Source organism: Siniperca chuatsi, linkage group LG13, assembly GCF_020085105.1.
Source record: "Siniperca chuatsi isolate FFG_IHB_CAS linkage group LG13, ASM2008510v1, whole genome shotgun sequence".
NCBI lineage: Eukaryota > Metazoa > Chordata > Actinopteri > Centrarchiformes > Sinipercidae > Siniperca > Siniperca chuatsi.
This window is the reverse complement of record NC_058054.1, coordinates 10,758,102-10,784,993: the sequence shown is the minus strand read 5'-3', so window position 1 is coordinate 10,784,993 and position 26,892 is coordinate 10,758,102. Positions and strand designations below refer to the sequence as shown.

The 26,892-nt window shown below is 38.6% G+C and overlaps 1 protein-coding gene across 5 annotated transcripts in view; it reads right to left on the bottom strand.

Moving 5' to 3' along the window:
* pde1cb (phosphodiesterase 1C, calmodulin-dependent b) overlaps positions 1-26,892 on the bottom strand; it is a 94,707-nt gene that overhangs the window by 18,058 nt on the left and 49,757 nt on the right. For all 5 annotated transcript variants that reach the window (XM_044219324.1, XM_044219325.1, XM_044219326.1 and 2 more), the window contains 6 exons: positions 6,282-6,395; positions 4,768-4,950; positions 3,095-3,161; positions 2,789-2,905; positions 2,115-2,255; positions 177-277 (listed from right to left, as the gene is read on the bottom strand). In XM_044219324.1, coding sequence (XP_044075259.1) covers positions 177-277; positions 2,115-2,255; positions 2,789-2,905; positions 3,095-3,161; positions 4,768-4,950; positions 6,282-6,395 — 723 coding nt within the window. The remainder of the gene's footprint in view (positions 1-176; positions 278-2,114; positions 2,256-2,788; positions 2,906-3,094; positions 3,162-4,767; positions 4,951-6,281; positions 6,396-26,892) is intronic.

Here is a 26,892-nt window from a genome sequence, read left to right as displayed (position 1 = left end):
CAATGTGTTCTCTCTAACTCAAGTTCTCAAAGGCATGGAGTTTGGAGTTCATTTGGAGTCCCATCCTGCCCAAGTGTTATTACTGCTCTTTACTCAATGTAAACCCCCCTTGCTGTAAATTAAAACATTGATCAGGTGAGTCAGTGCCATGCATTTTTGATTGTATGATCCATTACCTTGTCTGAATGTGGAAGTTGTTTGTGGTCCCCGTGTGCTCGTAGTCGTGCACTGCCGCCGCAAAGATCATGGCAAAGATCTCAAGCTCAGTCAACCAATGCTGGAGGCAAAGGAAGAGGAGAAGAAGAAGAGGAGGCAGGAGGGAAGCGGGAGTGAGGAAGCAGGGGGAGGTGAGGATAAGGAGGAGAAGGGAGATATTAAGAGAAGTATATAGAAGAGGGAGCAACGAGATGGAAAAGACAGAGACATCGACAGAAAAGAAGGGAGGGAAAGTAATGAACACAAGAGGAAAGAATGGACAGAAATTAGAGAAGAGAAATGAGAAGCCAGTGAATGGAAAAAAGGGGAACGCAGGGAATGGTTCATCACGTCATAAAGATGCAGAGGAGAAAAGTGATATAAAGGATGCAGACAGAGGGATTTGGCATGAGGAATACATTACAGTCAGGGATGAAAGGAAACAAATGGGGAGGAGAAGATAGAGGAAAGGTCAGCAAAGCAAAACGGAAACTTTAGATAAGTCAAGCTCTGTTGAGAATCACATTTTAAACTGTCATTTTAACACTCCTCCATGCTCTTTTCCTGATAAAGTGTCTCAGCCTGGTTTGTCACTGTTACCAAATATAAATGAAAAAGTCATGCTCTCTCTTAATTTTATTACGAGTTAATGCTGTCACAAGGGGAAAATACACATCATGCTTTCCTATTTAAGATTTTTTTTAGGTCAAGTTTAAACCTTTTAAGGAACGATTCGTGACTACAGCAAAGGAAAGGATGACGTGAAAGTAGCAGCAACTCTTAAAAGAATATCTCAACATTTTGGGAAATATGCCTTGTTTTTTTGCCTCTTTTCAACTGTGTGTAGCAATTATATTGTATACTGGCATTATATTTGCAGTGGGTCCAAATGTCGACCATTTCTTTCCCCGCTGTTGCCATCATGTACTTTTCTCATCACCGTTTGACGCTGGCCAAGCTCCTACAGCCATAGGGTGCGGCTAGCTCCAGGAAGCACAGTCGATATTGGTGACTAATCAACGGTGGAGGATGGGGGAGTCATTAAGAACAGGGGGGCGGGGGTTTGGGTGGGGGCAAGATGGCTGATCCATCCCTCAGTATATTTCCTCATGGGGCCAGCTTTATGAATGACCTGTTGATTGTTGATTTAATGGAGTCTGGAGGGCCTGCGAAATGATAGATTCTCCTGCTCTCCCAGGAGCCCATGGCTCTAGCAGTAATGTGGTTTACTCCACAAGGCACTGCCCAAAGAAACACACCATGTCGACAGCTGTCGCAGCCACCTTATTAAGGTGATTAAATAAAAACACTGGAAGCGGGGGCAGCCGGCTGGTTTGCTGGTTGGGGACTTTGAACTCGGCTTTAGCGAGGCTAGTGGTTTTATTTGGAATGAATGTAGCATCAGAAATGCCCTAAAGTCACTCCAGTGGGAAGGAGTGAAATATAGGTCACCAGATGGAAAAAGAACAAAAGCAACATGAAATATGAAAAGCAGAAATGAAGCAACACTATGGCAAGTAGACAGAAAACAATTGACTTCAAATGTTGAGACAATAAACATTAATAAGTTTCACATTTTGACAGATATGATGGTTGATGTTCTCAAACCTGGCCTGAGTAAGATTTGGATGAAATGCTGATTTTCTTTGGGTGTCTTGTTTGTTTGTTTTTTCCTGAAAGAATGGCTCATGGATTCTCCAAGTAAAAAACTAACCCATATTTAGCAGCTGCATGTCAGCCAAAGCTGCAATTAGGCTGGCATACAGCAGCTGACAGAGCTGTTCTGAATACCATGTGGATAAAATCATCTTGTTTTCAAGACTAAGCTTTCCCACTTAGAATCAAACCAACGCCTATACAGTATGTTCAGTGGGTTCTGTAGGTTTTTAACAGGAGGGTGAACAGTCGATCCTACTCACCACCATGCCAGTCTTGAGTAGCAAGTAGTGTACAGTCTGTGTGACATCAGCAGCATGCATCAGGTTGTGGTAGGGGTTTTTATGTTTGCTGTATCCCACTTCTAGGGCCTCCACAAATGACACCACCGCAGAGATCGGGATCTGACAGCAGACAAAGCAGCAGCAAATGACTGCGAGCTAAAAAACACTGCAGACAGTAAAAAACGTATTAAAGCTATCTGGTGATTTAAATGATGAGCACAATTTGAATGAATGCACAGTCCCCTCAGCATCTGAAATTGATGTCATCATGGATTGTGAATCATTTAGGCTACTGCAGACTACGATTACTTGTTCATGTCAGCTTCATTGCCCGTGTCATTTACTCTCAGATGCTGTCACTTCAAGTGGAGTGTCCTCAGCGAGAAGATGCTGCGGAAAATGAGCTCCACCAGCATCATGTGAGATGAAGTATGTCCAACCCCCCTCATTATATGGTCATTGTTGAATTACAACAAAACATCTAACACTTAAGAGACTACAGAAGTGAGTGGTCTATTAAATCATGCATGAAGAAGGAGAATTGTGAAGGTTCTTGTGATCTCTACTGAATATTTTTACTTTCTCCTTGCTTTAATGACACAAACAGAAGGCATAGCAGTGACCAATGGTACGTTATTTCCTTTTGGCTTTACCTTGAAACGACTAATGAGGTCGTATCTTGTGAGCAACTCGTAGAATATGAATTTAAGTGCATGCTCCCCGCTGGCCTCATTTAGGGCGAACACGTCAAACGACCACTTGTCAACATTCTGTGTGGGGGAGAAAAAATTCAAATAATGACGTGCTTCTTCTCAAACAATGTCTTCTCCAGAAACGCTTGCAAAACAAAAAACTGTTAAGATGGATGGTGGTGCAAGTCAGTTTCTTGTGTCTATGTGTGTACAAAGTTATTTCATATCTGTGTGCATCTGCATGGATATGTGTGCACATGTTAATACCTTAAGCACAGATATGACAGAAGGGGGGTAGCTGAGTCCCACCATATTGGAGGTACGTCGGTACATCCTGTTTGGATGAGATAAAGACATCAAATGCACGTCTGTTTACTGCAGTGTAAACAGACGTTACCACACTGGCCCCAAACCATAGCCTGTGAGGTTCCCCACCAAGAGTCACTATAAACCTTCAAATCAGCACAACCCAGTGTGAAACTGCTGAAAAGGTTAAGTTGAGAAAAGGCAACAGCACCCGCAAGTCTGCTTTTTTCACATTCAAAAGGTTTTAGGCTTTGTCGAATATGAGGGATAGAAAATAGATTCATTTAATCACAAAATGCAAAACAAGCTGTGTAATTCTCCATGAGATTAGTGGAATCATTAGAGTCAACTGGAAGGCAGCAAAGTTGGTGTACACTGCCCAACATCTCAAAAACATAGAGGAATACAACACAATATGCCATTATTTCAAGAGTAGATCTCTTACAATAGCTTCCATTTTCATTTTCATCCTCCCTTTCCTAATCTTTCTTCACTGTAAATATCTGAAAACAGACTGCCCTCTGTAAAAACAGATTAAGAAAGATAATATCTTACATGTTTGAGGCTTACTGATTTGAACAAATGCATGTTGCATGTTAGTGTGTGATAAAGCACTGCCTTGGAGAGGGAGCTGTTTGTAACTCTGAATGATTGTGCTTAGCCAGGCTTGCCAAGACTGTGATGATGTATGGTCGACTCAGGTGAGTGAGTCACTGTGCAGAGGATGCACACATATTTCCAACAGATTGAAATTTTAAAGGGCCATACCAGTTATGAAACCCAGTTGTAGTTTTTTAGAGTTTTGAATCGTCTTCTCCAATAATGAAAGCAGACATTTGCTGTATCACTCCTATATAATAATTTACTCTAGAGCGAGCAGTAAATTGACACTTGCAGTATGAATCATTGTTATTTTGCGCCATCACTGACAGGTGTTTTGTCGTGGAACTGTAATTTTCACATCTATAAAATGCAACACTTTGCACTGTGTAATTGTTTGCAGTAGGTACTGTACGTGCCATGGACACAATTTTTTTTTGTTCCATTGCAGGCACTATACAATGCATACATTTGAAAAATATTCATCACAATATCCTAGAACACAATGATTATAGTGATTATTGTCTTGTTTTGTTCAACCAACAGTCCAAAACTCAAAAATATTCACTTTAGTATGAGACCAAGAAAAGCAACAAATCCTCTCATTAGAGAACCTAGACTAATCAATGAATGAATGAACTAATTGTTGCAGCTCTACACTATATAGTAAATAGAAAGTGATTTTGGACACAGTCATTGTGCTCACTGTGCTGGATAGAAGCAAGTTTCAAGTCTCTACATACACATTTTGATTTCAAACTAAAATGAACTCCACACAATTGCAGTAAATGCACTGAAACGTGCAAGAACAATGTGGTTGCCCATTCATTACGCAAGACCAAACTAAAGGTGTTGATAGCATTGCTTTAAGTTGCTCTGGCCTCCAGGCTACATTTGTTTGGGTTGACCGATAATAGCTAGAACTTCACTAGAGGAAAGATAAAGGTGATAATCCATATGAATTATTTAACATCAGTGACTACCTGCTGGTATATGAATATGGCTGTGTGCTTGTTCATTACACACACATTTACCTCTCAACAAATATGCCAGCCTGGACGGCGTGGACGATGCTGCGGAAGCGAGGTTTCTCTTCATTGCGGCGCAGCATAAGGCCCATCTGACGGGTGAAGGTGGAAGCCAGCCAGTCCCGCACCTCTGAGGGCACAGACTCTGACTGGATGTCACTGAGCTCATCCTCTGTGTCCACCAAACGCCTGAAAGAAAGGAGAAGGGAGGGATGTAAGGTAAAAGACAGACACATAGAAAAGAAACAAAGGAAGGGAAAACAGACAGATGCAGAGACTAAAGGCTTACTAAAATATTAATTATTTATCATAGCTCTACTTTCACAGGGGGATCAAACTCAAATCCCAGCACTGTCCATCAAATAATATCACCTCTTATGTAACATCAAAACATCCCAAGCCTCTTGAAACACCATGATGGACGTATTTGAATCCAATTGTGTGATATAATTCTCCACAGCTACCATGTTGTGTTGACATGTAGGGGGGATCAAGAGTAAAGCCTGTGGGTCTCCACCCTCTGAACTCAATACATGTTCTTATGGCAAAGAGAAAACATTAAAAATAATCATGGTCAATCATGGTGCTACATGGATTCTACACCGGACTGCATTTCATCATCCTCCATCCTGGAGTGGTCATGCCATCGCTGTCCCTAATCTGGTGACGTGAGGCTTACATAATTCCATAAGCCTGGTCATATCTCAGATTCTGGACCTGCATTCATCTATTGACATACATTGACCTAGTATATTCCCTAACCGTAACCATACCTTAACAATTATTTGCCATAACAACAATCTTTCCAAGACCATAGCCAAGTAGTTTTCGTCGTCTAAACATAACCATCGGAGCGGCAGATCAGAAAACGCGGTTTTCACTTTGGACTTTTCACTGACAAACATATGTTTTGTTATTATGTTGTTTAGGGATGAGAAGTTGTTGACTATACATACCATTTGCCCACATAAACATCATATTTAGTGGTGTAAGAATTATTAAGGTCATTTACTTAAGTAAAAATAGCAATAACACACTGTATGAAATACTCATTTCGAAGTCTTGCATTCAAATGTTACTTCAGTAAAAGCACAGAAGTAAGTCAGTGGTGTATTGTATTAACATGTAAGCAGTACTTAAATGTCATGGTCAAGGTGGAGTTCATTTTAACTGCTTCATATACTTTTGGGTAGTTTGATATATAACAATGCATCATATTTATACACTGATGATATGTTTTTTTTGTCTGAAAAGTAACTAGTAACTAGCTGTAAAATAAATGTAGTGAAGTACAATATTTCCATGTACAACACGTACCTTCGTACTTTAGAGTTAGGGTAAGATTAGCACCATATATACAAGTTAATGGTTAAAATGAAAGTTACAGCACAGGTCAATTGCGATACTAATGACAGTCATCCATTTTCCAAAGTCTGGCTTTTGTCAGTGCTGCACTGTTGTTCTCAATAAATGAACCATATCAATACTTGTTCCAAATAAGAAAGCTGTTGTTTTCTTACCTTGTCTCCTCAATGTAAACTGATTCCAGCACCGACGCCGCATACTCAAGGTTTTTCTTGAGGTCAGTGAGGGAAGCCTCTCCTCTCTCCAGTTGCTTCACCAGACATCTTAATCTAAAACAGAGATTCAACAGTCATTTAACAAATGGGATTACTCCCCTGCCATCTTGACATGATGAATTAATTGCTACTGATATTGGATTAATCTTGACTGGGTTCCTGCACACTATAGGCAATGATTTTTTTTTTCTGTGAAAATAAACTTCACAAAGTCACAAAGTGGGACAGCAATAGACAGCAAACAAAATACAATTGACCAATAAGCTGAATTTAATTGTGGTCTTGGATACACTCCATCCACATAAAGGTACAAACTGGCCAGCAGTGAGCCAACAGAAAACTAGAGAAAACTCACCTTTTCAACTTTCAATATATTCAATATACTTTCCCTTTAAAAGAATAAGTCACTATGGACCAAAAAGCAGGGTCTGGGTGGGACATATTTACACTTCATACTCCCATGTCCCTTAACTAAAAAACTTCTAGTTCATTTAAGCTCTCATGGGAGTCTTGGTCTCATTCTTTAAAAAAAAACCTATAACGTATAACTAATCAAGTGTCTTGATTGGCATATGTATAATATTATCCAGCAGGCCTTTCTCATAAGAGACATTCTTACTTGTCAAACACAGGTGTAATTAATAACACTAATAATGGCTGAATTCCATCTACATGTGTCAGCTCCAGGGCTCTGGTATTGTGCACGCCGGCTTAGTACTAGGACACTTAATTGGAATGAAGCCATCGTAAATGATGTTAGTTCCACCTGTGCTTTTCCTGCTATGACAAGTCAAAATGACCACTGAAAGGTCTTTTTCAGTCTAAAAATTGCAGATCTTTGATGTCTGCAGACTCCGCTTGGACTCATTTGCATGAGTTGGCTATTTAAAATTAAAACAGCTTTAATATTGCAGTTGTAGGTGCTCCTACTATGTGGCTTTTGACACAACCTCATTTTATTAGATTTTCAAGTCAAGTCAAGTCTGCTTTATTGTCAATTCTTCCACACGTACATTACATACATACAGAGAATCGAAATTGCGTTACTCTCAGACCCCCGGTGCATACAGATAACACTAACAGATTTCCTAGATTTCCAGATTTTCCTAGATTTCCTGCATAAGTGGGCCAGTGTCACTTGTTTTGCCCTTGACTGGCTCATTTTCTGTTTTTGTAATCTTGAGCAGTCCAACAATAATTCGTAAAGACAATAAAAAGCATAATAAAGTTATTATAGCTTTCATGGCGGCAGAAATTTGTAAGCATTTGCTGGTTTTGTGCACGAGAGTTTAAACATTCACTAAAAAAAAAAATCCTTTTACTGATAACTGCCACATATACCAGTTGGGTTTATAAAGTGGTATACGTACAGTTAACTGATTTTACATTGTGTCTATAAAATTAAAATAAGTGTAAAGTACAAAGTGGATTTACTGGTTGATGATAAGTATGTACGGTATAATAATACAATATATAGGCAAATAGGCCAGCTCCATAGCTGGAGTTCAGGGTCTTTGATGTGTGTTTCTCAGACTTAATAAGTGATGTCTCCTGTCTGACAGCTCAATATTTCACTGAAAGCTTGACCTGTAGGCGCTCTGATATCATGGTGCTGAATTGTGAGTTAAAATCACACAAAAAAAAATCTCGGCATGTGTAGCTGAGCTGTCATGTTGTGAGAAACTAAAACGAGCACCCAACAACATCTTCTCTGTGTTAGATTTATCAATACTGATTCACTTGTGGCTATAGACCAATGTGTGTAGTGTTATTCCAAATATTCCCAAGCCCTTGCAAAAGCCCACCAAATATAGCACGAAGAGAAAAGCAACTTAACATCAATTTCTGCACACTGCAACCTCTTGCAGTATACCACCTGCTACTGTGCTGGAGGTCACACACTCCCTTTCACAGTGAATGCCCACAGAGGCTATGCTTGTTGTTGAATTATTAAGCAGAAAGGTGGGAGAGTAAGAGGTTTTAGATGCTCTCACTGATTACATTCCCTGAAGTGGTTGCAATTTTTACCAAGTAAAGGCTCCAAAATGTTTCTGTGAAGATGATTAAGGAAAAATGTCTCAATATAAATATTCCTGGATGTAGTTTGGGCCATTATTTTTTTATGGCCAAAGTTGAGGTTGGGGCCTGAATATATTGTATGTACAGCAGTGAAACTCTACACATTACTAGATCACAACATTTTCTACACACCAAACAGATTTACATATCTTTTGAATGCTGAAAGAAGCCCTCAAAAATAGAGGGTCAGCATGCAATCTAACTTATGTCTATCTGGCTGCAAGGCTTCAATGTGAACCACTGACATTCTGTCTTCTGTGCATTAACATCAGATGGGAAATGCTGAAAATAATCTGAGTACATGTCCACCTCTGCAAAAGAGCCACACAGTCATAATTTCTATATTCATGCAGACATGTCTGGCAAGATGTTTAACAAGACTAAAGGCCAATCCACATGGAAAGTGTTTTTAGAAGAGTTTTTGACCTCCATCTCTCGTCCTGTCTCACAGAACAGATACGCTTTCATTTTATCAAATATATCACCTCACACTGACTCTGAGACACATACGCGTCCCCGGGACCCCCTGCGTTTTGTTGCACTTTGAGTATTTTTACTCTGGCACACTTAGTAATCTCCACAGACAGCTGTTTAAACCCCACAAATCTCCTGCTATGTTTTGAACGTATTAATGGTATCTGTAATGATTGATCTAAGCTCCCAGTGTCACTATGAGCGCTCTGGTTTCACTATAGGCACTAGTGAAAGGCAATGAAAATGAATCAACAAATAAAAGAAATGCTGATTTGTTCCTGCTGAGCCTGTATGAAAATCAACATGGCAGACAGAGATCGGAGTCGGTGCAGATTGAACGGACCGAATGCGTCAGTAGTGCTTATGCGCCACTCACATTTCGCTTCAAATGTGGATTCCCAAGTAAGAGTCTACAGCCATGCTAGCAGCTCTGTGAGGTTGTACTTAAGCACAGTGCTGTTGATGTTTTGAATGGAGCTGGAGAGGACAGCCCAGGACTAGGGGCGATGGAGGAGTTATGGATGACCTGTGCTCCATTAGGAGAGAAAGGGTTTAAGTCAAGAAAGTCATGGTATAATGTTTACCACCACAAAGTACAGTTGAGGCTGATGGGAAAGTCATTTGTTTTGCAGGTTTTGGTCATAAACCTAATGATGGTGCTAGTTGACAGGGGATCACCTCAGTTATTACAATTCATCCTGAGGGATAAATATCGGAACCAAATTTCATACTGACCCATTCAATAGTTGTTGAGACATTTAAAACCAAACGAGTCAACCTGCTGGTGGCATTGGAGGAAAATTCAGTAGTCAGTAGGATTCATCCTGTTCATATATCATATCAACATATCAACCTGCTGGTAGCAGGAAAAGTAGGGGATCACCAAAGTCATAAGGATACATTGTCTGGGAAGCATGAATGACTGTAGAAACTTTCATGGCAATTCATCTGATAGTTCATTTATTGCAGAGATATTGCTGTCTGGACCAAAGTGGTGGACCGACCAACCAGCCAACAGATTGAACCTGCCATCCCTAGAGCCATGCCACTAGCGTTGCCAATAAGAGACAGACAAACATTTGATATCCTTGCATGAACAAGATGAATCTGTTCCTTTAAAGGGACCCTGTGGAGTTTTCTTGTAACAAACAAGTTATTTTTTTTAAAATCAGTGTTACTCACTAAAACGCACAATGTGTATTCTTGCGGTCTAACAAATGTGTCGAGTGCATTTCCTTCATCAAAAAACAGGTATTTTTAAATCCAGCATTGTTTACTAGCTTGCTGTCTTCTCCTTCACTGCCTTTGCTGGCACATTGCAACATATCTTGCTGTGTTACCACCACCTGTTAATCACTGGAATAGCGTGACACCATTGGTAGGACTGGGCATCCTTGTGATAAACAAAATGAGGACCCACTCATAGAAAAACAGCTCCATAGCGTTACTAGAGGTCTAAAACTCCACACGGAACCTTTAACTATGACAACAGCTGCTTCATGTGCTGATATCTCTCTCTTAAGCTACTGACAGTTATTTTAAGAATCATAAGGAAGTGAATGGATGAAGGATAAGCTGCAACTCTAGAATCACTGCACATGTGATTTGGTTGACACTAATGATGGTTATTAAGAACATCTGTGTGCCAGTGAGCTTCACTACTAATACACAAGAATAGAAAAAAATACCCTACCTCCCCAACGCGTCAGACTATAATTCACCATACAATGTTGAAATGTGTTCTGTTGGTCATTTGCTTTGACTTTACATCTTGAATAGCAATGGTGCTGGCACACTGTGTTAAGTGTGACAAGTTTGTCTCTAGTCAGTGCTTCTGTAAAAAAGCTTTGTCACAGGCTCAATGCTTTTGTTTGGCTAACAATAGACTAAACTGAATGCCCATTCAATTTTTGTTCAATTGAAAGATAATTTACCAGAGAGGTTGTAGAGAAACCAGGAGGGATTTATAGTGTTGAGATGAAAGAAGACTTTTTTCCTTATATCCCTTTGTGTTGCAGGTTGCAGGACAAACATGAAAATACGACATATGTGAAGATACAACCATTCAAAAATCAATGATGAGCCAAGTGCCAGAACAAAAACAAAACAAAACCAAAACAAAATAGGATCATTTAACCTGCTGTCATTATTACCTAGTGAGGCAACACGCTGGGTTAATAGCACGGGTCAGGCCCAAAGTAACTCCTGGGCACAGAGCCAACTGGGAAATTCAGTTTAAGCCAGAGAAAAGGCAGCACACTTAATGGCGAGGTAGTGAACTAATTTTATCAATTCCATTCATTATCGATGTCTCACTCTCGATTCATGGCAAAACAGCTTAATCTCTTATCAAAAAGTAGTTTTCAAAGTGCTCCATACAAACTTAAAGGGAATCTAGTTTTGTGAGCCAAACAAGTTGAATCATATCGATTAAAATTGTTAATAACAAAAACAAAAATTTAAAAGAGAAGTAAACAATAAAAAGCACAGACTGAGGGGATTGGGACATACTGTATATAAACATTACAGCGTATAGGATGCAAATAATACTTTCACTTGTGATTCATTATTGATTAATCTGTTGATTATTTTAACAATTAATCGTTTAGTCTATAAAATGTCAGAAAATTGTGAAAATGGCAATCACAAATTCTTCAAATTTCTTCCTTTGTCCAACAAATACTCAGAAATATTAAAGATATTCAATGTACAATGATATAAAAAAGCAAATCCTTACATTTGACAAGATGGAACCAGCAATTTTTTTTTTGGCATTTTAGCGTAGTAAATTACTTACGATTTATAAATTAACAAAATTGTTGACAATTAATCTTCCGTCAATAATAATCGCATAATTGCTTCAGATCTAGATGCTTTACATTTCAAGAAACCATTTAGTAAGTACTAATGAAGCAGATAAAGTTATCCAGCAGTAATACTGTAGAGTAGCACAGTGCAGATAGAGATATAAATGTAAATACTGGCACTGGTGAAGATATTAATATGTGTATATAGAGAGTATTACCTTGAAATAAATTAGCTCAAACTACTATCCTGAGAATATTCCTAATACATATACATGAGATACAGTTGGCAGTAGTGATAAATACGGTGAAGGCACTGGACTGAGTTGCTACTGTATGTAAATTCCAACATAAATACAGCACAGACGTTACAAGCCGAGACTGGCAAATATGGCAAAAACATCAATGTTTGAAACATACTGAGCATATAGAAGCAGAGCAGAAAAGTGGTTTATAGACATTTTGACTTTTTCTACAGAATTTTTTTTTGTCACTGTTGGAATCCACTCTAACCAACATGAATTCAAGCTGATCACAGTTGCTGTTCTCCCTGAAAGATTAAAATACAAAAACTGCTGTTTTCTGTATAAGATTATTATTGTTTGATATGGCAAAGATAGATTTTGGGTGGAGTACCACTTAAAGGGTAAGCAGGGAGGGGAGTGGGTCCTCTCCTTAAATCTACAATCATCTCCACAATTTTTAGTGCATTACTTTGAAATAATAAAGAGTCTAAAGATAGTCATATATTCTGTACGGATCCCTCTCTGACAAACTTGTGAGTTGGGGCTGTATAAATAAACTTGTTGTGGCTGCACCAGAATACAAGCAGCTCAGACTCCTGTCTTGTTTCCATCTGAACAACACTGTGTCATCTGCAAACTTGTGTAGTTTGACAGAGAGCTTATTGGCGTTGCAGAGGAGACAGCTCATAGGCCAGCTCCATAGCTGGAGTTCAGGGTCTTTGATGTGTGTTTCTCAGACTTACTATGGGATGTCTCTTGTCTGACAGCTCAATATTTCACTGACAGCTGCAGCCAGGCAGGGTCAGTAAAGCTTGACCTGTAGGCGCTCTGATATCATGGTGTTGAATTGTGAGTTGAAATCACACAAAAAAAATCCTGGCATGTGTACTTAAGCTGTCATGTTGTGAGAAATATAGGTGCAGTGCCATGTTGAATATGTCATCACAGACCTTTTGGCTTTGTATGTGAACTGTAAGTGGTCTAACACTGAGTCTGTACTGACTAGGAAGTGGATTAGGACAATATTCTCAAAGGTGTTTTCACTGCAGAGTAAGGGAAAATGCATTTACAAGAGGATGAGAACCTAAAAGCAAAAGGCTTGTGATTGGAAAAGTGATATTTTGCTTTTAGCAGAATATACATATTTGTTTGCATTTTATTTTTTATTTTTCCAAGTCAAATATCAGTGTTCAGGACTGTTTCAGCTCTGTACTTTTAAACAGAATTGCAAATAGACATTAATCATCAGCTACAATCATGTCAACACCCCCTTTTCCCCCCACTAAATTGACAAATTCCAGTGGCCGCCAGGTTAAGCAGGCCAGTGACAGAGTGTGGCAAAGACATGAGCCTCCAGCTGTCTGCCTCTATATCTGAAGATGACAGATTTATTTGTTTTCCCTTATAGGGGTGAGCAGAGAGCACAGAGAGGAGATTAGAGTTGGAATTCAGGTTGGGAGCATTTTCCTCCTCTATTTTTATTGCCTCCAGTTCTTTGGCCTCAACTGACCTGCTCAGAGAGAAGAATGGGAAAGAAAATGAGAAGACTGGAGTGTCAAACTAGAGACACCCTGCAGTGTACAGTGGAGCTCCACAATGCTCAACCTCTCGACAGCTGTTGTGACAGTCATAAAATGAACATGAAAAAATAGGGAAATTAAACAGCTTTCTCCATCCTCTAACAATTGCTTTGTTACTCAAGCAAAAAAACAACATTACCCACTGGGAAAAAAATGTAAAAATCAAATGTATCCCATTCTGACCTAACTCGTAATAAAAACAGGTCCATTTCTGCTTTGAGAAGCCGCAGCAACAGTCAGAGCCTATTTTCCACACAGCAGAAAGCAGGGGAGGGGATAAATGGGGCTGGTTGAGCAGAGGGGAATGAGAGGACTGCCAGGACGCAAAATTCGGTCACTATCTGTGTTCCAATGACATTGTAGCCTTGACGGTATGTAATCAATGGCCTGGGGTCAATGTAATCACTCGGGGAGATTAGCTTGCTTTCAGGGAACACACACAGGTTTTGGGACTGATAAGCGGAACAAGGCCTGTAAAAACATAATGACTCAGTTAAGCCCGTGGTACCACATATTCTGCAGCCTCTGCCATGATTTGCGACTGCAATGGAGAAGAGGCTCCTCAATAAAATACTAGAGTCCTGGGACATCCACATTTTTGCAAGCCAGATGGGGCGAAGCAGGAATCTGAGGCATGGTTTAATCTGGAGTTGGCCTCTGATTAACATAAAATAGCTCAGTGATAGACCTGTTTTCTACTGATTGTGGTGAACTTTCAATTGTACTCTATTTAACTAATTGGTTTTCCTCAAGAAATGGCTTGTTTATGGAAGAGCACTGTGATGTATTTGAATGATAGAGAGCAAAATGTTTAAGTAATCGTATCATCTTTAAATGATTCTTTACTTTATTCTTTATTACTTCTATAGCAGTTTTTTAGTCTGCCCAACAGTAGACAGGATTTAAAACAATTGGGATCCAAAGAGAAATTAGATTTAAAGCTGACAGAAATTCAATTTGCAGTTAATTGATAACTGATTAATCGTTTAAGTAATTTTTCAAGCGAAAAACATTCTCTGGTTCCAGCTTCTCAGTTGTGATGATTTGTTGCTTAATCTTGTCTTATGTCATAGTAAACTGAATAACTTTGGAGGTTTCAACTGTTGTTCAAACAAAACAAGACATTTTAAGACATCTGCTTGGCCTCTAGTAAATTGGTCAATTTTTACTATTTTCTGACATTTTATAGACCAAATGACTGATAATAATAATGATAACGAAAATAATATTTAGTTGCACTATTTGTAATGAGAAAAGTTTTCAATTTTATACAATCAATGCTTTATTCTTATGTGTTTTCTCGGTTAGATTTTCTGTCAAGATAGCTTGCTAACAGTCAACACTGATATCTTAAAATTGAGACCCTATCATGCGCACATGATGTGCCATAGGTCAGCATGAGATATTTAATTCCACAGTTTGAATTGCATTACCACACCACATTAAATTAACTTGAACAAGAATAAAACCAGGTGATTTTCATGTTGTACTGAAATGAATAAACATTTTCAGCAGTTATATGAAGAATATATGATTTATATGGAATAAAGTGATTTTCTTTGCAATTCCAGATATTCTCTTTGGATTCAGAAACATCTCTGGTACAGACAGTACAAGCCAGTGTGTCCTGTTAAACTCCTCCCTCCTCCCTCATTCTGTGTTGCTGTGGAACGTGAGCTAAGTACCTAAATTGTATGTAAATACAAATGTTAATGTGACACCCACACTGAGCGTTGGTGGCCATTCAGTTTTGGGTGGGAACAGCCACAGCAGGCTCAGGCTGATAGTTCCTGCTGCTGCTGCTAGCTCTAATTAAAATTACAAATACTGTTGCAGTGCAAGCGAGCTGCACTCTCTGAAAAATATTGGTAACTCCTTCAAAAAGTTCCGATATCTGTTCTAAACAAAGCCTTTCCCGTGGGAGGTTGCAAATGACAGATGTGACAAGAATGGTGGGGGACAGAAGAAACCTTAAAAAAGATCAGTGGTTGGCTGAATGCAGCCCACTCATGTCATAGTCTGCCAATCAAATCTACAAGATGAAGTAAAAAAAAAACTTCAATATCGCTATGAGCACAAAATAAAAAAAGAGAGAGTCAATCCTTTGGATCAAAATCCTTTGTTCATATAGTAGAAGGTGAAATGAATTCAGTGGTTTTAATGCAACAAAGATACAAACAGAAAGACTACATGTGTCCAAAATATTGTGGATGAAAAACAAGATTACAGACATTCAGTTATTAGACCCTGTAACATATTTACTGCATATTCTTTAAGTATCCACCTTTTAAGCACCAAACAGAAACCCTGGAGCTATTTTGAGATACCACGCAGTCATTTTTTTAGAATTTTTTTTTCACTGAAAAATGAACAAAATTAGCAACGCTGTATTGCATGAATCACTCAAAATGTGCACACACTAAAATTACATGGTCAAACTTGGACCCATTTTGTATGTTTAGTTTTGTTTTATGGTCTTGTTTTGCTTTGTCGTTAGGATTGTGGGTCTTTGTTTTGTTGATGCGGGAAGTGTATATGATGTAGAATTCTATTTCTCTATTGAGAAATCTAAATAAAGTCTTATAAAAGGGTTGTTTTGATCTGTTGTTGGTGCTATTTTTTAAAAACTATATTCTCGATGGAGTCTTGTGCACCATAGCACCCATTTGTTTTGGTCTAAGTCAGCGACACTTAATGGCAGTGAATGTTGCTTACAGCTCCTTTAAAGCTGTCACAAATGAATTGTTAATTGTACAAAATGATGACAATTTGACATTCACAAGTGCAAAGGCTACACTATAAACAATACTGTAAGTAACAAATAATTACATGTATGTTTAAAGAGTAGATTAGACCAGTAGATTATAATCCAAAAGTAATACAAAAGATAACACTGATTCACAACAGCCCATTGTCTTGGGTGGTTTACTACTCTTGGGTACTGGGTAAAACTGACCCAGTATTACATTGGTTCTGTTTTGACAAAAACTGGGTCAATTTTGGAGATACAAATAACCAATGTACCAATATATACTAATAATGTGCCGAGATTGCTAAAACACCAAATTGTGTAGCATAAAACAGACAACATGCCAGTATTACACAACAGTATTACCACTTGACCTCAACCTTGCATGTCACCACCCTCAGTATTCAGCTCCATGTAAGGCTATAAAGATTTTTTACAGCCTTTCATGCAGTTGTGGAGCATTTGAACTTTGGTTCAAAGCTGCTCCAGGCAGAACCCTTGCATAAGAAATGTCTTATTTAAAGTGGATTGTGAAGGGCAAAGAAGGTCGGCTCAGCCCCCTAATTCAGCTACTGTAAATTCTCCGTCTTCGCCCTGATCAAATTCAGGTGTCTGGTTTGACCACTGGATAGAAGTCTTTTGACTCAGCTGGTTAGTAAACATAAGGAGACTGTGTGGAGTTTTCTTACATCATACTGCAATATATCTGGTTATGAAGTTCAAACTCATTCCAACCATTTATTTTTTTGATGCCATTTGGAGCCCATAATGTTAAAGATTGCTTTGGGCAGTTTTATGAGGTGGTTGTTTTCTGAGAAGTGAGCTTATGAGATGGAGTTGTGTACTTATACATACATGTATGACTGTTATGTAAAACAGTCTGAGAATTTTCTCTGTGTTTTGCTCATTCACTATATCAGCAATATGACAAATTTTAACAAAATACAAAGAATAATATTATAGAGAGATAGATACACATGTGCTCCTCTTTTTATGTATCCACGGTGAACATACAGATATAAAGCTGTAAGAAAACTGGCTCCCGCAAATTCCAGCCTGCACACAATGACTCAATGAGAGGCGATGGACCATTTGGCAACAGCAGAGGGTGGGTGTTTGATTTACCAGCAGCCAAGTCATCATTTTAAAAGGTTGAGCATTCATCTGCCATATGGGCTTTTATTGTCCCATTTAACTCTGTATGTATTTCAAAGCTCCATGTGAAATAAAGCACCATAAATTCATACTGCAACCCAAGAATCTTAACTCAAGTGCAATCAATGATATGCAGATAAGGTTTACTTCGCAGTAGATGATAAAAACAGAGACTGTCCTCACCCAAGAGATGACACAAATGGTTGGTTGTTCAAACGCTGAAAACAAAATTCAGTTTCTTGGGTTTTATCTCTGTAGTTTTGGCAATTGTTTCTATCAGTTCTGATAACATTGTATTCTCCAGAGTAATTGTTATGTCTGGGAACATAGCAACATTGCTACAATGATGTCTGATGGAGCAAAAACCACAACCAATCAGACACTTGTGAACAAGCCAAAGTTTAGCCAAATAATCTAAACTACTTTATTTGTAAGTAAAACCAGAAGTGAGCACACCCAAAATGTCGGTATGCCCCCCTGCAGAGGAAAACTATAAATGAGTACAACTACAGGATGGATGGTAGGTCAAAGTTGAACCAGGAAGTCTGTAAACTGTGGTGGATGTTTACAAGGGACAGTCTGGGTAATACTTTTCTCATTTGCCTTCGTTTTTTCTTCTTGTGCCATTGGATTTTGTTTAGGCAATGATGGTGTGTGCCGAGATCTCAGCTCTTAACTTGATTGTATTTGTAATAAACTTTTAAAACTGGAGTTTTCCAGACATTTCTAACTTTGGCGCCCCCCAACTAGGTACTGCGGCAGACAGCAATGCACAAAGAGTTTCCCCTTGGGGATCAATAAAGTATTTCTGATTCTGATATTTCTGATTCTGACAACACTACACACATTTTCACCCTTCTGCCTTCCCTTAAAATCAAGCCGCTTTTCTCTCATTGGTTCACACTTAAAATTGATCATTCGCTGTGCTATGTTCCGACCTATCATTCTTATTCAACAGGATATACATCACATTAAGCAAGTAATGATACTATTTTATGGAACCATCATCCATAGGCACTAGGCATAAGGTACTGACAAATGGCCTACTTTGTGGTTTAGGTACTAGAATTTGTTGGAAGGATGTCCTTTAGACCAAAAACTGTTGACTGACAAAAATTTCCTAATGATCAAAATTTTTATTTTCATTACCATCTTAAAAAAAGATGGCTTTTTAATGGATAGTATGGCGCCTTATCTTCCATGCAGACTGATGACATAAAGAGAGAACATTGAGTTTTGACCAAAGATTATAGAGACTAATATATATAATATAAATGTGGTGGGCCTGTTTAAGTATGTGTGAGTGGTTGTACTGTTGTATGTGTGTTAATGAGCAAGTGCGTATGTATTTCTGTTGTGTCTGCAAGAATCAAAAGCCTTTCTAAATCCAAACTACATTTCCTTTAATCCCAGTAAGCAATTTGTGAGTTCTGGGAAGTCATTTGTTCTGCAGGGAAATAAAACAAAGCCAATAGCTTAACTGAGCGAAGTCAGTCTGCACACAAGCAGTATAACAGGACGACGACAGTCAGCAATGCGTCACAGAAACATCAAACTTTGTGTACCTGTATGTGTGTGAGTGTGTACCTGTATGTGTGTTCTATGTGTGGGTGTTTTGGTCTGTATTTTAATAGAATGATTTAGGCCTCATGTGACAGAGTTATGTAGCTACAGTAGGCAACACCCACTGGAGCACATAAGAGCATGGCCAGCAGCCAGAGGAAACTCTGAGAGCTGACTAATCATATAGAGTAACACTGCTGGCATTACTGAAGGGAAACTTTACACCTGCTTTGAAAATACTTAAAGGAGGGATATTCAAAAATAACCTGGTGTTAAATAAATACACATATAATTCAGTTAATTTAGAACAGTGATATCATCAGCAGCAGAGTTTGATTTAATTTTCATCTCCCCCACTGTATGATTAGGAAAATTGCAATTAACCATTTTGTTCATGGAAAAAATAAGTGTTCAAACCTTGTAATTCGAACACATGTTTCAGATAATTCACCCAGTGCAAGTGGATTTGGGTTACTCTCAGGATTAAAATTAGAATCATTATGAGATTAAAGTTTCAGTTAGAAAAGGTACATATACTCTGTAGACCCTGACTCCAGTGATCCAAGAAATTGTGTTAATATATTACTAATTAATATTAATAGATAAGTGTCATTGGCAAAAAATTTTGAGTGAAGGAAGCAAATCGTAGAAAGGTGGTTAAGGTTTAGGGCAACAAAAGCACTTCGGTTAAGGTTAGGAAGAGATTGTGGTTTCAGTTTAAATGTAATTTTTAAATTTTTAAAGGTCAACACATCCTCTCTAGTGCTTCACACCACTTTTGACTTTTTCAATATTTAACCAAGGGCATGATCTTTCTCTAACCTTAACCAAGTCCAGAAAAATCATTAATCGCACATTAATTGCTCCGAGCAGATATTGTTGTTACAACACTTTACAAAATAAAGTATGCATCTCCTCTCTTTCCCAAGGTGAAATCTGCATGAATATACTTACTGAGAATAACACAAGTCACCAAACATGCATGAAGCCTGAAAAAGCAGACATGGCCAATTAATACTGTCTTTCAACGACGCATGCCATTAATTAGCAGAAGGGGAAAAATGGGTAGCGAGGGAGTGGAGGTCAAATAGAAGCAAACAAACTTATGGTAAAAATGCGGGCTCACTGGAACGTAGACACCACTGCAGTATCACATAATTAAGGATTTAATGGACTCGCTAATAACTGTACTATTACCCGCCTTTCGTTTTACACCTCAAATGATGATGAGTTTGAGTAACATATTATGGAAAAGGGAAAATGTTTTTGAAGTCTGCTGCAACAAACCTATCCTTTGCTGCCAGAGACACAAATGTAGTAGGCCCTTTATTCAATAGAAAGGAGCAGTATGGTTCATTCATAAACAGTATTCAAACTCTTATTAATGCAAGTTTATGGTATATATCTTATCTGAGTAATTAAAATGTGTGGTATGCTTTAGAAATTAGTCAGTAAAGTATACCAAATTTGTAATATCCTTGTGTGAAATCTAGGTAAAACACTGCTTCTTTAATATGCTAAACATGACACTTAACAGACTTTATCTGTATTAACATTTTTTCACCAAACCCTAAAACTTTTGTTTGCAGGAACTGTAGGGAGTACATTATCTAAAATCACCACAGCGAAGCTTCATGTAGTTCATATTTGCATAAACAGCTGGGAATGTCACTGCAGAACTCTAATAATGTGCCTGTTATTCTCTGTTATACTTGATTAGCAAAGCCAGCAGAGTAAAGCAGCTCTATCAAACATTCAACACGCTACCCCACAGAAACTCGAGTCTGTTCAAATGCAGACAGTTAGATATCTGAAATTACAGAAACCTTGGTGTGTAATCAAAGTTCAGTGGCTTGACACGAAACAACCCAACTGCACTAATTGACCTCACCGAGCTACAGCTCCTGTCACTCCAACAATTCATGTGGGGGAATAATAAACATACACTCATGGAACATATCCCTCTCTATATAGTATATCTCCCACTGTCTCTGCAGTATGACACCTTGTACCATATGTGTCAGTGCAGTGTGCACTCTGAATGCACTGACAATATGTCACATTACTAAAACAAATTCTTGCAAATTGATTGTACTGAGTGTTTTGGAGGGCTATGAAATTCAAGCATTAAATTGCTATTGAATCACTGACAAATATCTGAATTGTGGCTGATAATTCAGAGTTGTGAACAAGCCTATATTTGACTTTAAAGATACAGTAAAATGGTGTGAAAAACATTTCTTACTCATTACTCCAAAGAGTACCTTTAATTATTGAAAATAGTGCTTTTTAATATTTTGGGTTGTAAAATCAGTCTCCTATGTCCCTGGTCAATTTTGTTTGGTCATGTTTTGCAGTTTATTCAGTGTCTCCAGTTCATAACAAGGTCATTAAATGCCAGTAATTCACTTACAACAATCTAATAAGGTAAAACCAAATTTTCAGAGGTCGTTGAATTCCCATGTCAGATGAGTTATGCAAGCTAGAGATTAAAAAAGGATTTCTGTCTGTCTCTGTCAGCAAGACACACACTCACACACATACAGTAAATATACCCATACACTCACATAAAGTTGTGAAGCTGCAGGCAGTGGTAGAGTTTGCAAAAGCAATTTTGAAAGCATTCGTTTCACTGCTTCAAATCCCTGCAATTGGCTTCATGTACACGTATGGACAGTGTGGAAAAGGGGTTCCTCCTCCTCAAACTGCCACCAGGGTGCCCTTGAGGAAACAACTTAACCCCAAGCTGCTTCATTAATGCTGTTCAGTGGCCAACAGTAAAACAAAACTGTGAAACTCGGAATCAGGAAGCTACCCAAAGTCAAATGTGTGTAACGACATGAATGTTAAGTAAGGTGTTGCTGAAAACACAATATTCATACTTGGTAAACCCCAGAACTAAGTGGGTTAAAGAAGCAGCTCCCCAGTCACAAATAACAACATACTCACATTCTACAATTAGATCTAAGTTGCTGTGCAACATGTGAAACTTCTTAATGATCTAAGAATAGCAATCAACCCAGGAACACTCTGGTTTCACAATCAGAATATTTTTAGGAATCTTTCCAGCACTGATTAGCTAGCACCACACTGGATGCCAGCATCAGGTGTTATCATTGCCAAATGCTACTGCTAGCTAATGATTTTAAACTGGATTTCTTCCAACCTGACGGGCCCATGTGGGCACAACTCAAATCTCTGAACAATAACAACCAATCTAGGGCAATTGAGATGTGTGAAAAACTTTTCTTGTGCTGTGGAAAGTGAAGACGACTTGAAGAGCAGTTAAAAAACACAATTACAGTTGAAGACTTGGGAGTAAATAAGGTGAAGTAACACAAAGCACAATATGAACAAAACCATCACAGGCAGATGGAGGAAGGCAGGTCACAGCAGTGGCAGACAACACGGAAGAGAGGACATTCACTGATCTGTATTTGAGCAGGTCACAATCAGATGTGAAGTCATTTCCTCAGTTGATCATATTTTAGATTAAATTAAATCGGACAGTAATTTGCCAAAGGGCTATTTCAGCAGCAAGTAGTGGGATACAATAATGGGGTACAAGTGAGCATGGAGTACATAAATGATTAATGAAAGCTGAAATCTATAACACTTTTTTAGATTCATTAATATATTGTTACCATTTACTGCATGTTGGTCACAACAAAATAATTGTGGTTGGAAATGCTCTCCCTACTCTGAGGCTGTGAAAATGCACCTGCGAAAGTGTCTCTGCGGACCTACGCAGAGAGGGGAACACCCCTATGGACCTCCAAGATGTCAGCAATCCATTGTGCGGACCTACATGTCCAAAGACTTAATGGTTGATCAAACTCCCACCGGGAGGCATGTTTGAAACAGAAAAGAAAATACATGTAAATGTGTACTAAATCCAGTATAAAAGAAATAGCCATGCGAACATCTCCGAACAACCCCTGTGCATATGTCCCTACATGCAGCACTGATCCGGTTTGACCCACCTATAGAAAAACAAGCGAGTAAATAAATTATGTTTCATCAATTCATAAATATACAGTTCTTGATAAAGAAAATGGACATTTTTAAAAAGGCAGACATTGATTTCCTTGATGTTTTCCTTTGTTTCAAAATTTCTAGAATTATTATCCAGTGATTGTAATATAATATAAGCTAAATTATAATTAGTATATGGGAAAACATGGTTCTTAAACTTAATAAACTGAATAAAAAGACAAAACACACATGACACATGAGTGTTGTATGGATGGCAGCATATATATAGCTGTTTTTGGCCAAAGATGATGATGATGATTGCACCCAGCATAGTGTGACAAGGATAAGTCCCTAAAGCAGGGAAGATACTTCCCCCAAAATGAAAGAAAATGAATGATACTGTTGGAAAAACTGCCAAAGAGTGGACCCCCCTCCTGGGCTAACAGGTGCCTGATGGCCTCGCAGCGGCCTCAAGAGACACAAACTGGGGCTAACATTTATAAACATGTGCAATCTCAATACCTGTAATCCCAATTTGACTTTGTTCTTCACCATCACATTTTGTAATGGAGGCCTTCTTTTTCAACCCAGTCCCACATGTACAGATATCCCTGTTGGTCTTCTTTTTTGCTTGTGGGACTCACCTCCCAGATAGTATTGTACAACTGTTGTTCTTTTTCTTCTTTTTCCTTGATCCTCCTGTGAAGAAACCAACAAATTTCTTCTAGCCTGAGGACTTCTTGGAGTTTTTCTCCAGAAACACCTATCTTGCTGTTGCTGATGTCTTCGATCTGCTGACAGGTGTTCTCCACAATCTACTGATGGAGTCCCTCTTCTTCCTCCTCCTTTGACTTCCCTAATTTGGGATTTATGGCCTCATCCCTTAGGAATCTCTGTTTTGCTGCACTGCTCTTTGAAGTCCTTCATTTTAGCTTGAATAATGTTGTTCACCTTGTTCTGTGATGCTACCTCCTTGCTGAGCTCTTCTTTGAACAGATCGTCAAAGCCTTTGAGCATTTTGACTTCTTCCAGCTCCTGGCAAAGTTTCTCCTTCATCTCAGAGGCCTCAACATACAACTTTTAACTCTTTCCTGCTTCTTTATCTGCTTCAGAAGCTCTCTCAGCTCTTTTCTGCTTTAACCATGAATTTCTTGTTGTAGGTTTTTCGACATGTTCTTGTCCTCTGACTTCCATAATTTGAGATTTGACATTGATAATCTCATTTTGCTCTTTAAGCAGCCTTTGAGCATGTTGACCTCTTCAAGCTTCAAACTAGAGATTAAAAAAGGATTTCTGCTTTTTCTCTCTTCTTCCTCAGTCCTCTCCTCATCCTTCACACCACCCTGATAGCAGCCTTCACTTCCCTTGCTTACTTTCTACACCTTCATCATCTTTACTGGTTCTACTCTGTCTCCATCACATCTTCCTACTCACTCTCTGCTAAGATGCCCCTACAAACATGAATAATGCAGGATCGAACTAATCCTTTTAATATTATATTTTACAAGCATCCTAAAATTGTATTACACTTATAATACACAATAAAACAGACATGATAAACTAGATAACTAGACACATTTGACTTAATGTTGACTCGCTGGAATTGTTTTTTTCCTGTTGCTTTAATGAGACAGGAAGAATGACAGCTAATTTCAGTGTAATTTCACTTTAGCTTGCTGATGTTGTTACACGTGGGAGGAGTAAAGCTTATGTATGTGTTTTAGAGAGATGGATGCATTTACACCTCTCAGCAACTGGCTATAATGCACCTGTCCATTGGATTGCAATCCGTCTTGAATACTTATTGGATGCATTTAGACTTTTTTGAGAAGGTATAGCACTTGGAAAGCCCAAAACTTAAATTACTTAAGTGTAAATCCAGTCAGACATACTACTGCCTTTAATTGAATACTAACATTAAAAGAAAAAATATACTAAATAATCGTTATAAAGTCCTGCTGGTTGAAAATGCCATCGCAGTCTAACTTCATCACTGCAGGAAATAAGATCAAATGTTCTGTTACAATACAGTACATGGTCAGCTGATGACATTTCCCCTGCATACCAACAACAGGATAAAACAACCTTATAAACCCTGATGTGGCTCCAAATGGTAGCTTGTTGACACATCTGGCCTTCCAACTTGTGTTTTCAATAAACTGCACACACTGTAATTATGTTTAGTAATTTGGTGATACTCTCAAAGGGCACAATGAGGCAAAGAATCTAGAAAACGGTGAATCTAAGATGTCTAAAAACAGGGTTGATGACACTTTTTGAAATATGCTGATGTGAAACAGTATGTGTATAATTATTAGAAAGCTTTTCAAGTCCACCTTTATTTGGACATGTATGATTGGAAATGTAGACACTGCATGCATTCCAGCTTTAACGAGATATACAAAATATTAAAAAATAACAATCACGGCAAGAGAACATATGAGACATAGGAGAACGTAAGAATGCTCAATGTTTAGTGGGACTCCAGCTGGGAAAATCGACTTTGACTGTCCTTTCATTGGCAACTTGATTATGTGTGTTATCTCATGTAGGAGACAAATAAAGACCCAGAAGCCCTGAGAACTGCAGATATGTTGGTTACTGAACAGGGGGACTGGGCTGACATAACCTTAAACTGTACTTACTGTAAAGGTAGTCACATCCCTGAAGCAAAATATGGCATAGGTGACTTGTCGATGGTTAAACACACACACACACACACACACACACACAGATCCTTGTGAGGACCGTCATTGACATAATGCATTCCCTAGCCCCTTACCCTACCCCTAACCCTAACCTTAACCTAATTCCAACCTAACCCTTAAAACCAAGTCTCAACCTTCAAACAGTCCTTTGAAGTTGTGAGCACCGGCCAACATGTCCTCACTTTCCAAAAATGTCCTCACTCTGTAGGTAAAAAAGGCGTTTCAGTCCTTACTATGTATCAAGTACACACACACACACACACACACAGGGCAGTGAGCTAACTCAATGACATAGGAGAGGTTGAGAAAATAGCGCTTTCAATTAGATTATTTGTTTGACTCAAAGCCAGCACAAAATAATAACAGATAGAGCATAATGCTCTCAGTCTATCAGAGATTATTACAGCAGTAATCCAGACATAGTGATAGCCAATTATGGCTGCCTCAGTGTTACTTTGACAATGAGAGCAGGTGTACCAATACAGAAACAAAGGCTGTATCCCAAATACTACTACTACTACTACTGTCCTACCCTCTTAAGCTGAAAAGGGGAAGGTTATAAGGGAACAGATATGTTTATTGAAATCACTTGTAGAGATAATTAACTCTAACACACAAAGAGTAAGAGACCATGGGAAATAAAAAGAGAGGGAGGGGACATGATAACACAGCTGCCTCTGTCCTTGTCCTTATCACACACACACACATGGACACACAGATTGATCAATAAAAGCTGAAAAGTGGTGCATTGTGGTGAGTGAGGTCATCACTGGTCTGTCCTTCAACCCCTGGACAAACAAGGACACCAGAGTGCACTTTATTTGGCAAGGGGCCACATCACACAACATAGACACGCATGCACATTGCACACACACACACACACACACACACACACACAGAAAGACCCGGCAATCGCAGCCTTTACTCCCAATGAGCCATTTTTCAGTCCAGTTGGAGTGCCTCAAATATGGGCTTTTCAGCACCCACAACACAGATAAGTGTCCCTGGTAAAATATGAATTATACCAAGTTTATGCTTAGCTTTCCTACAGAATTCATTGAAAAACTCATAAAAAGACACCTCTTGAGTTAAGAATGTGTTATTCATATGTCCTTGGGTATTGTGTATGCAACTAAACATTTACCACTGTAAACCTATATGCAGGAAAGCACAGGAGATCATACTGAATCTTATTATGCGCTCTCCAGCTCCATAAAAA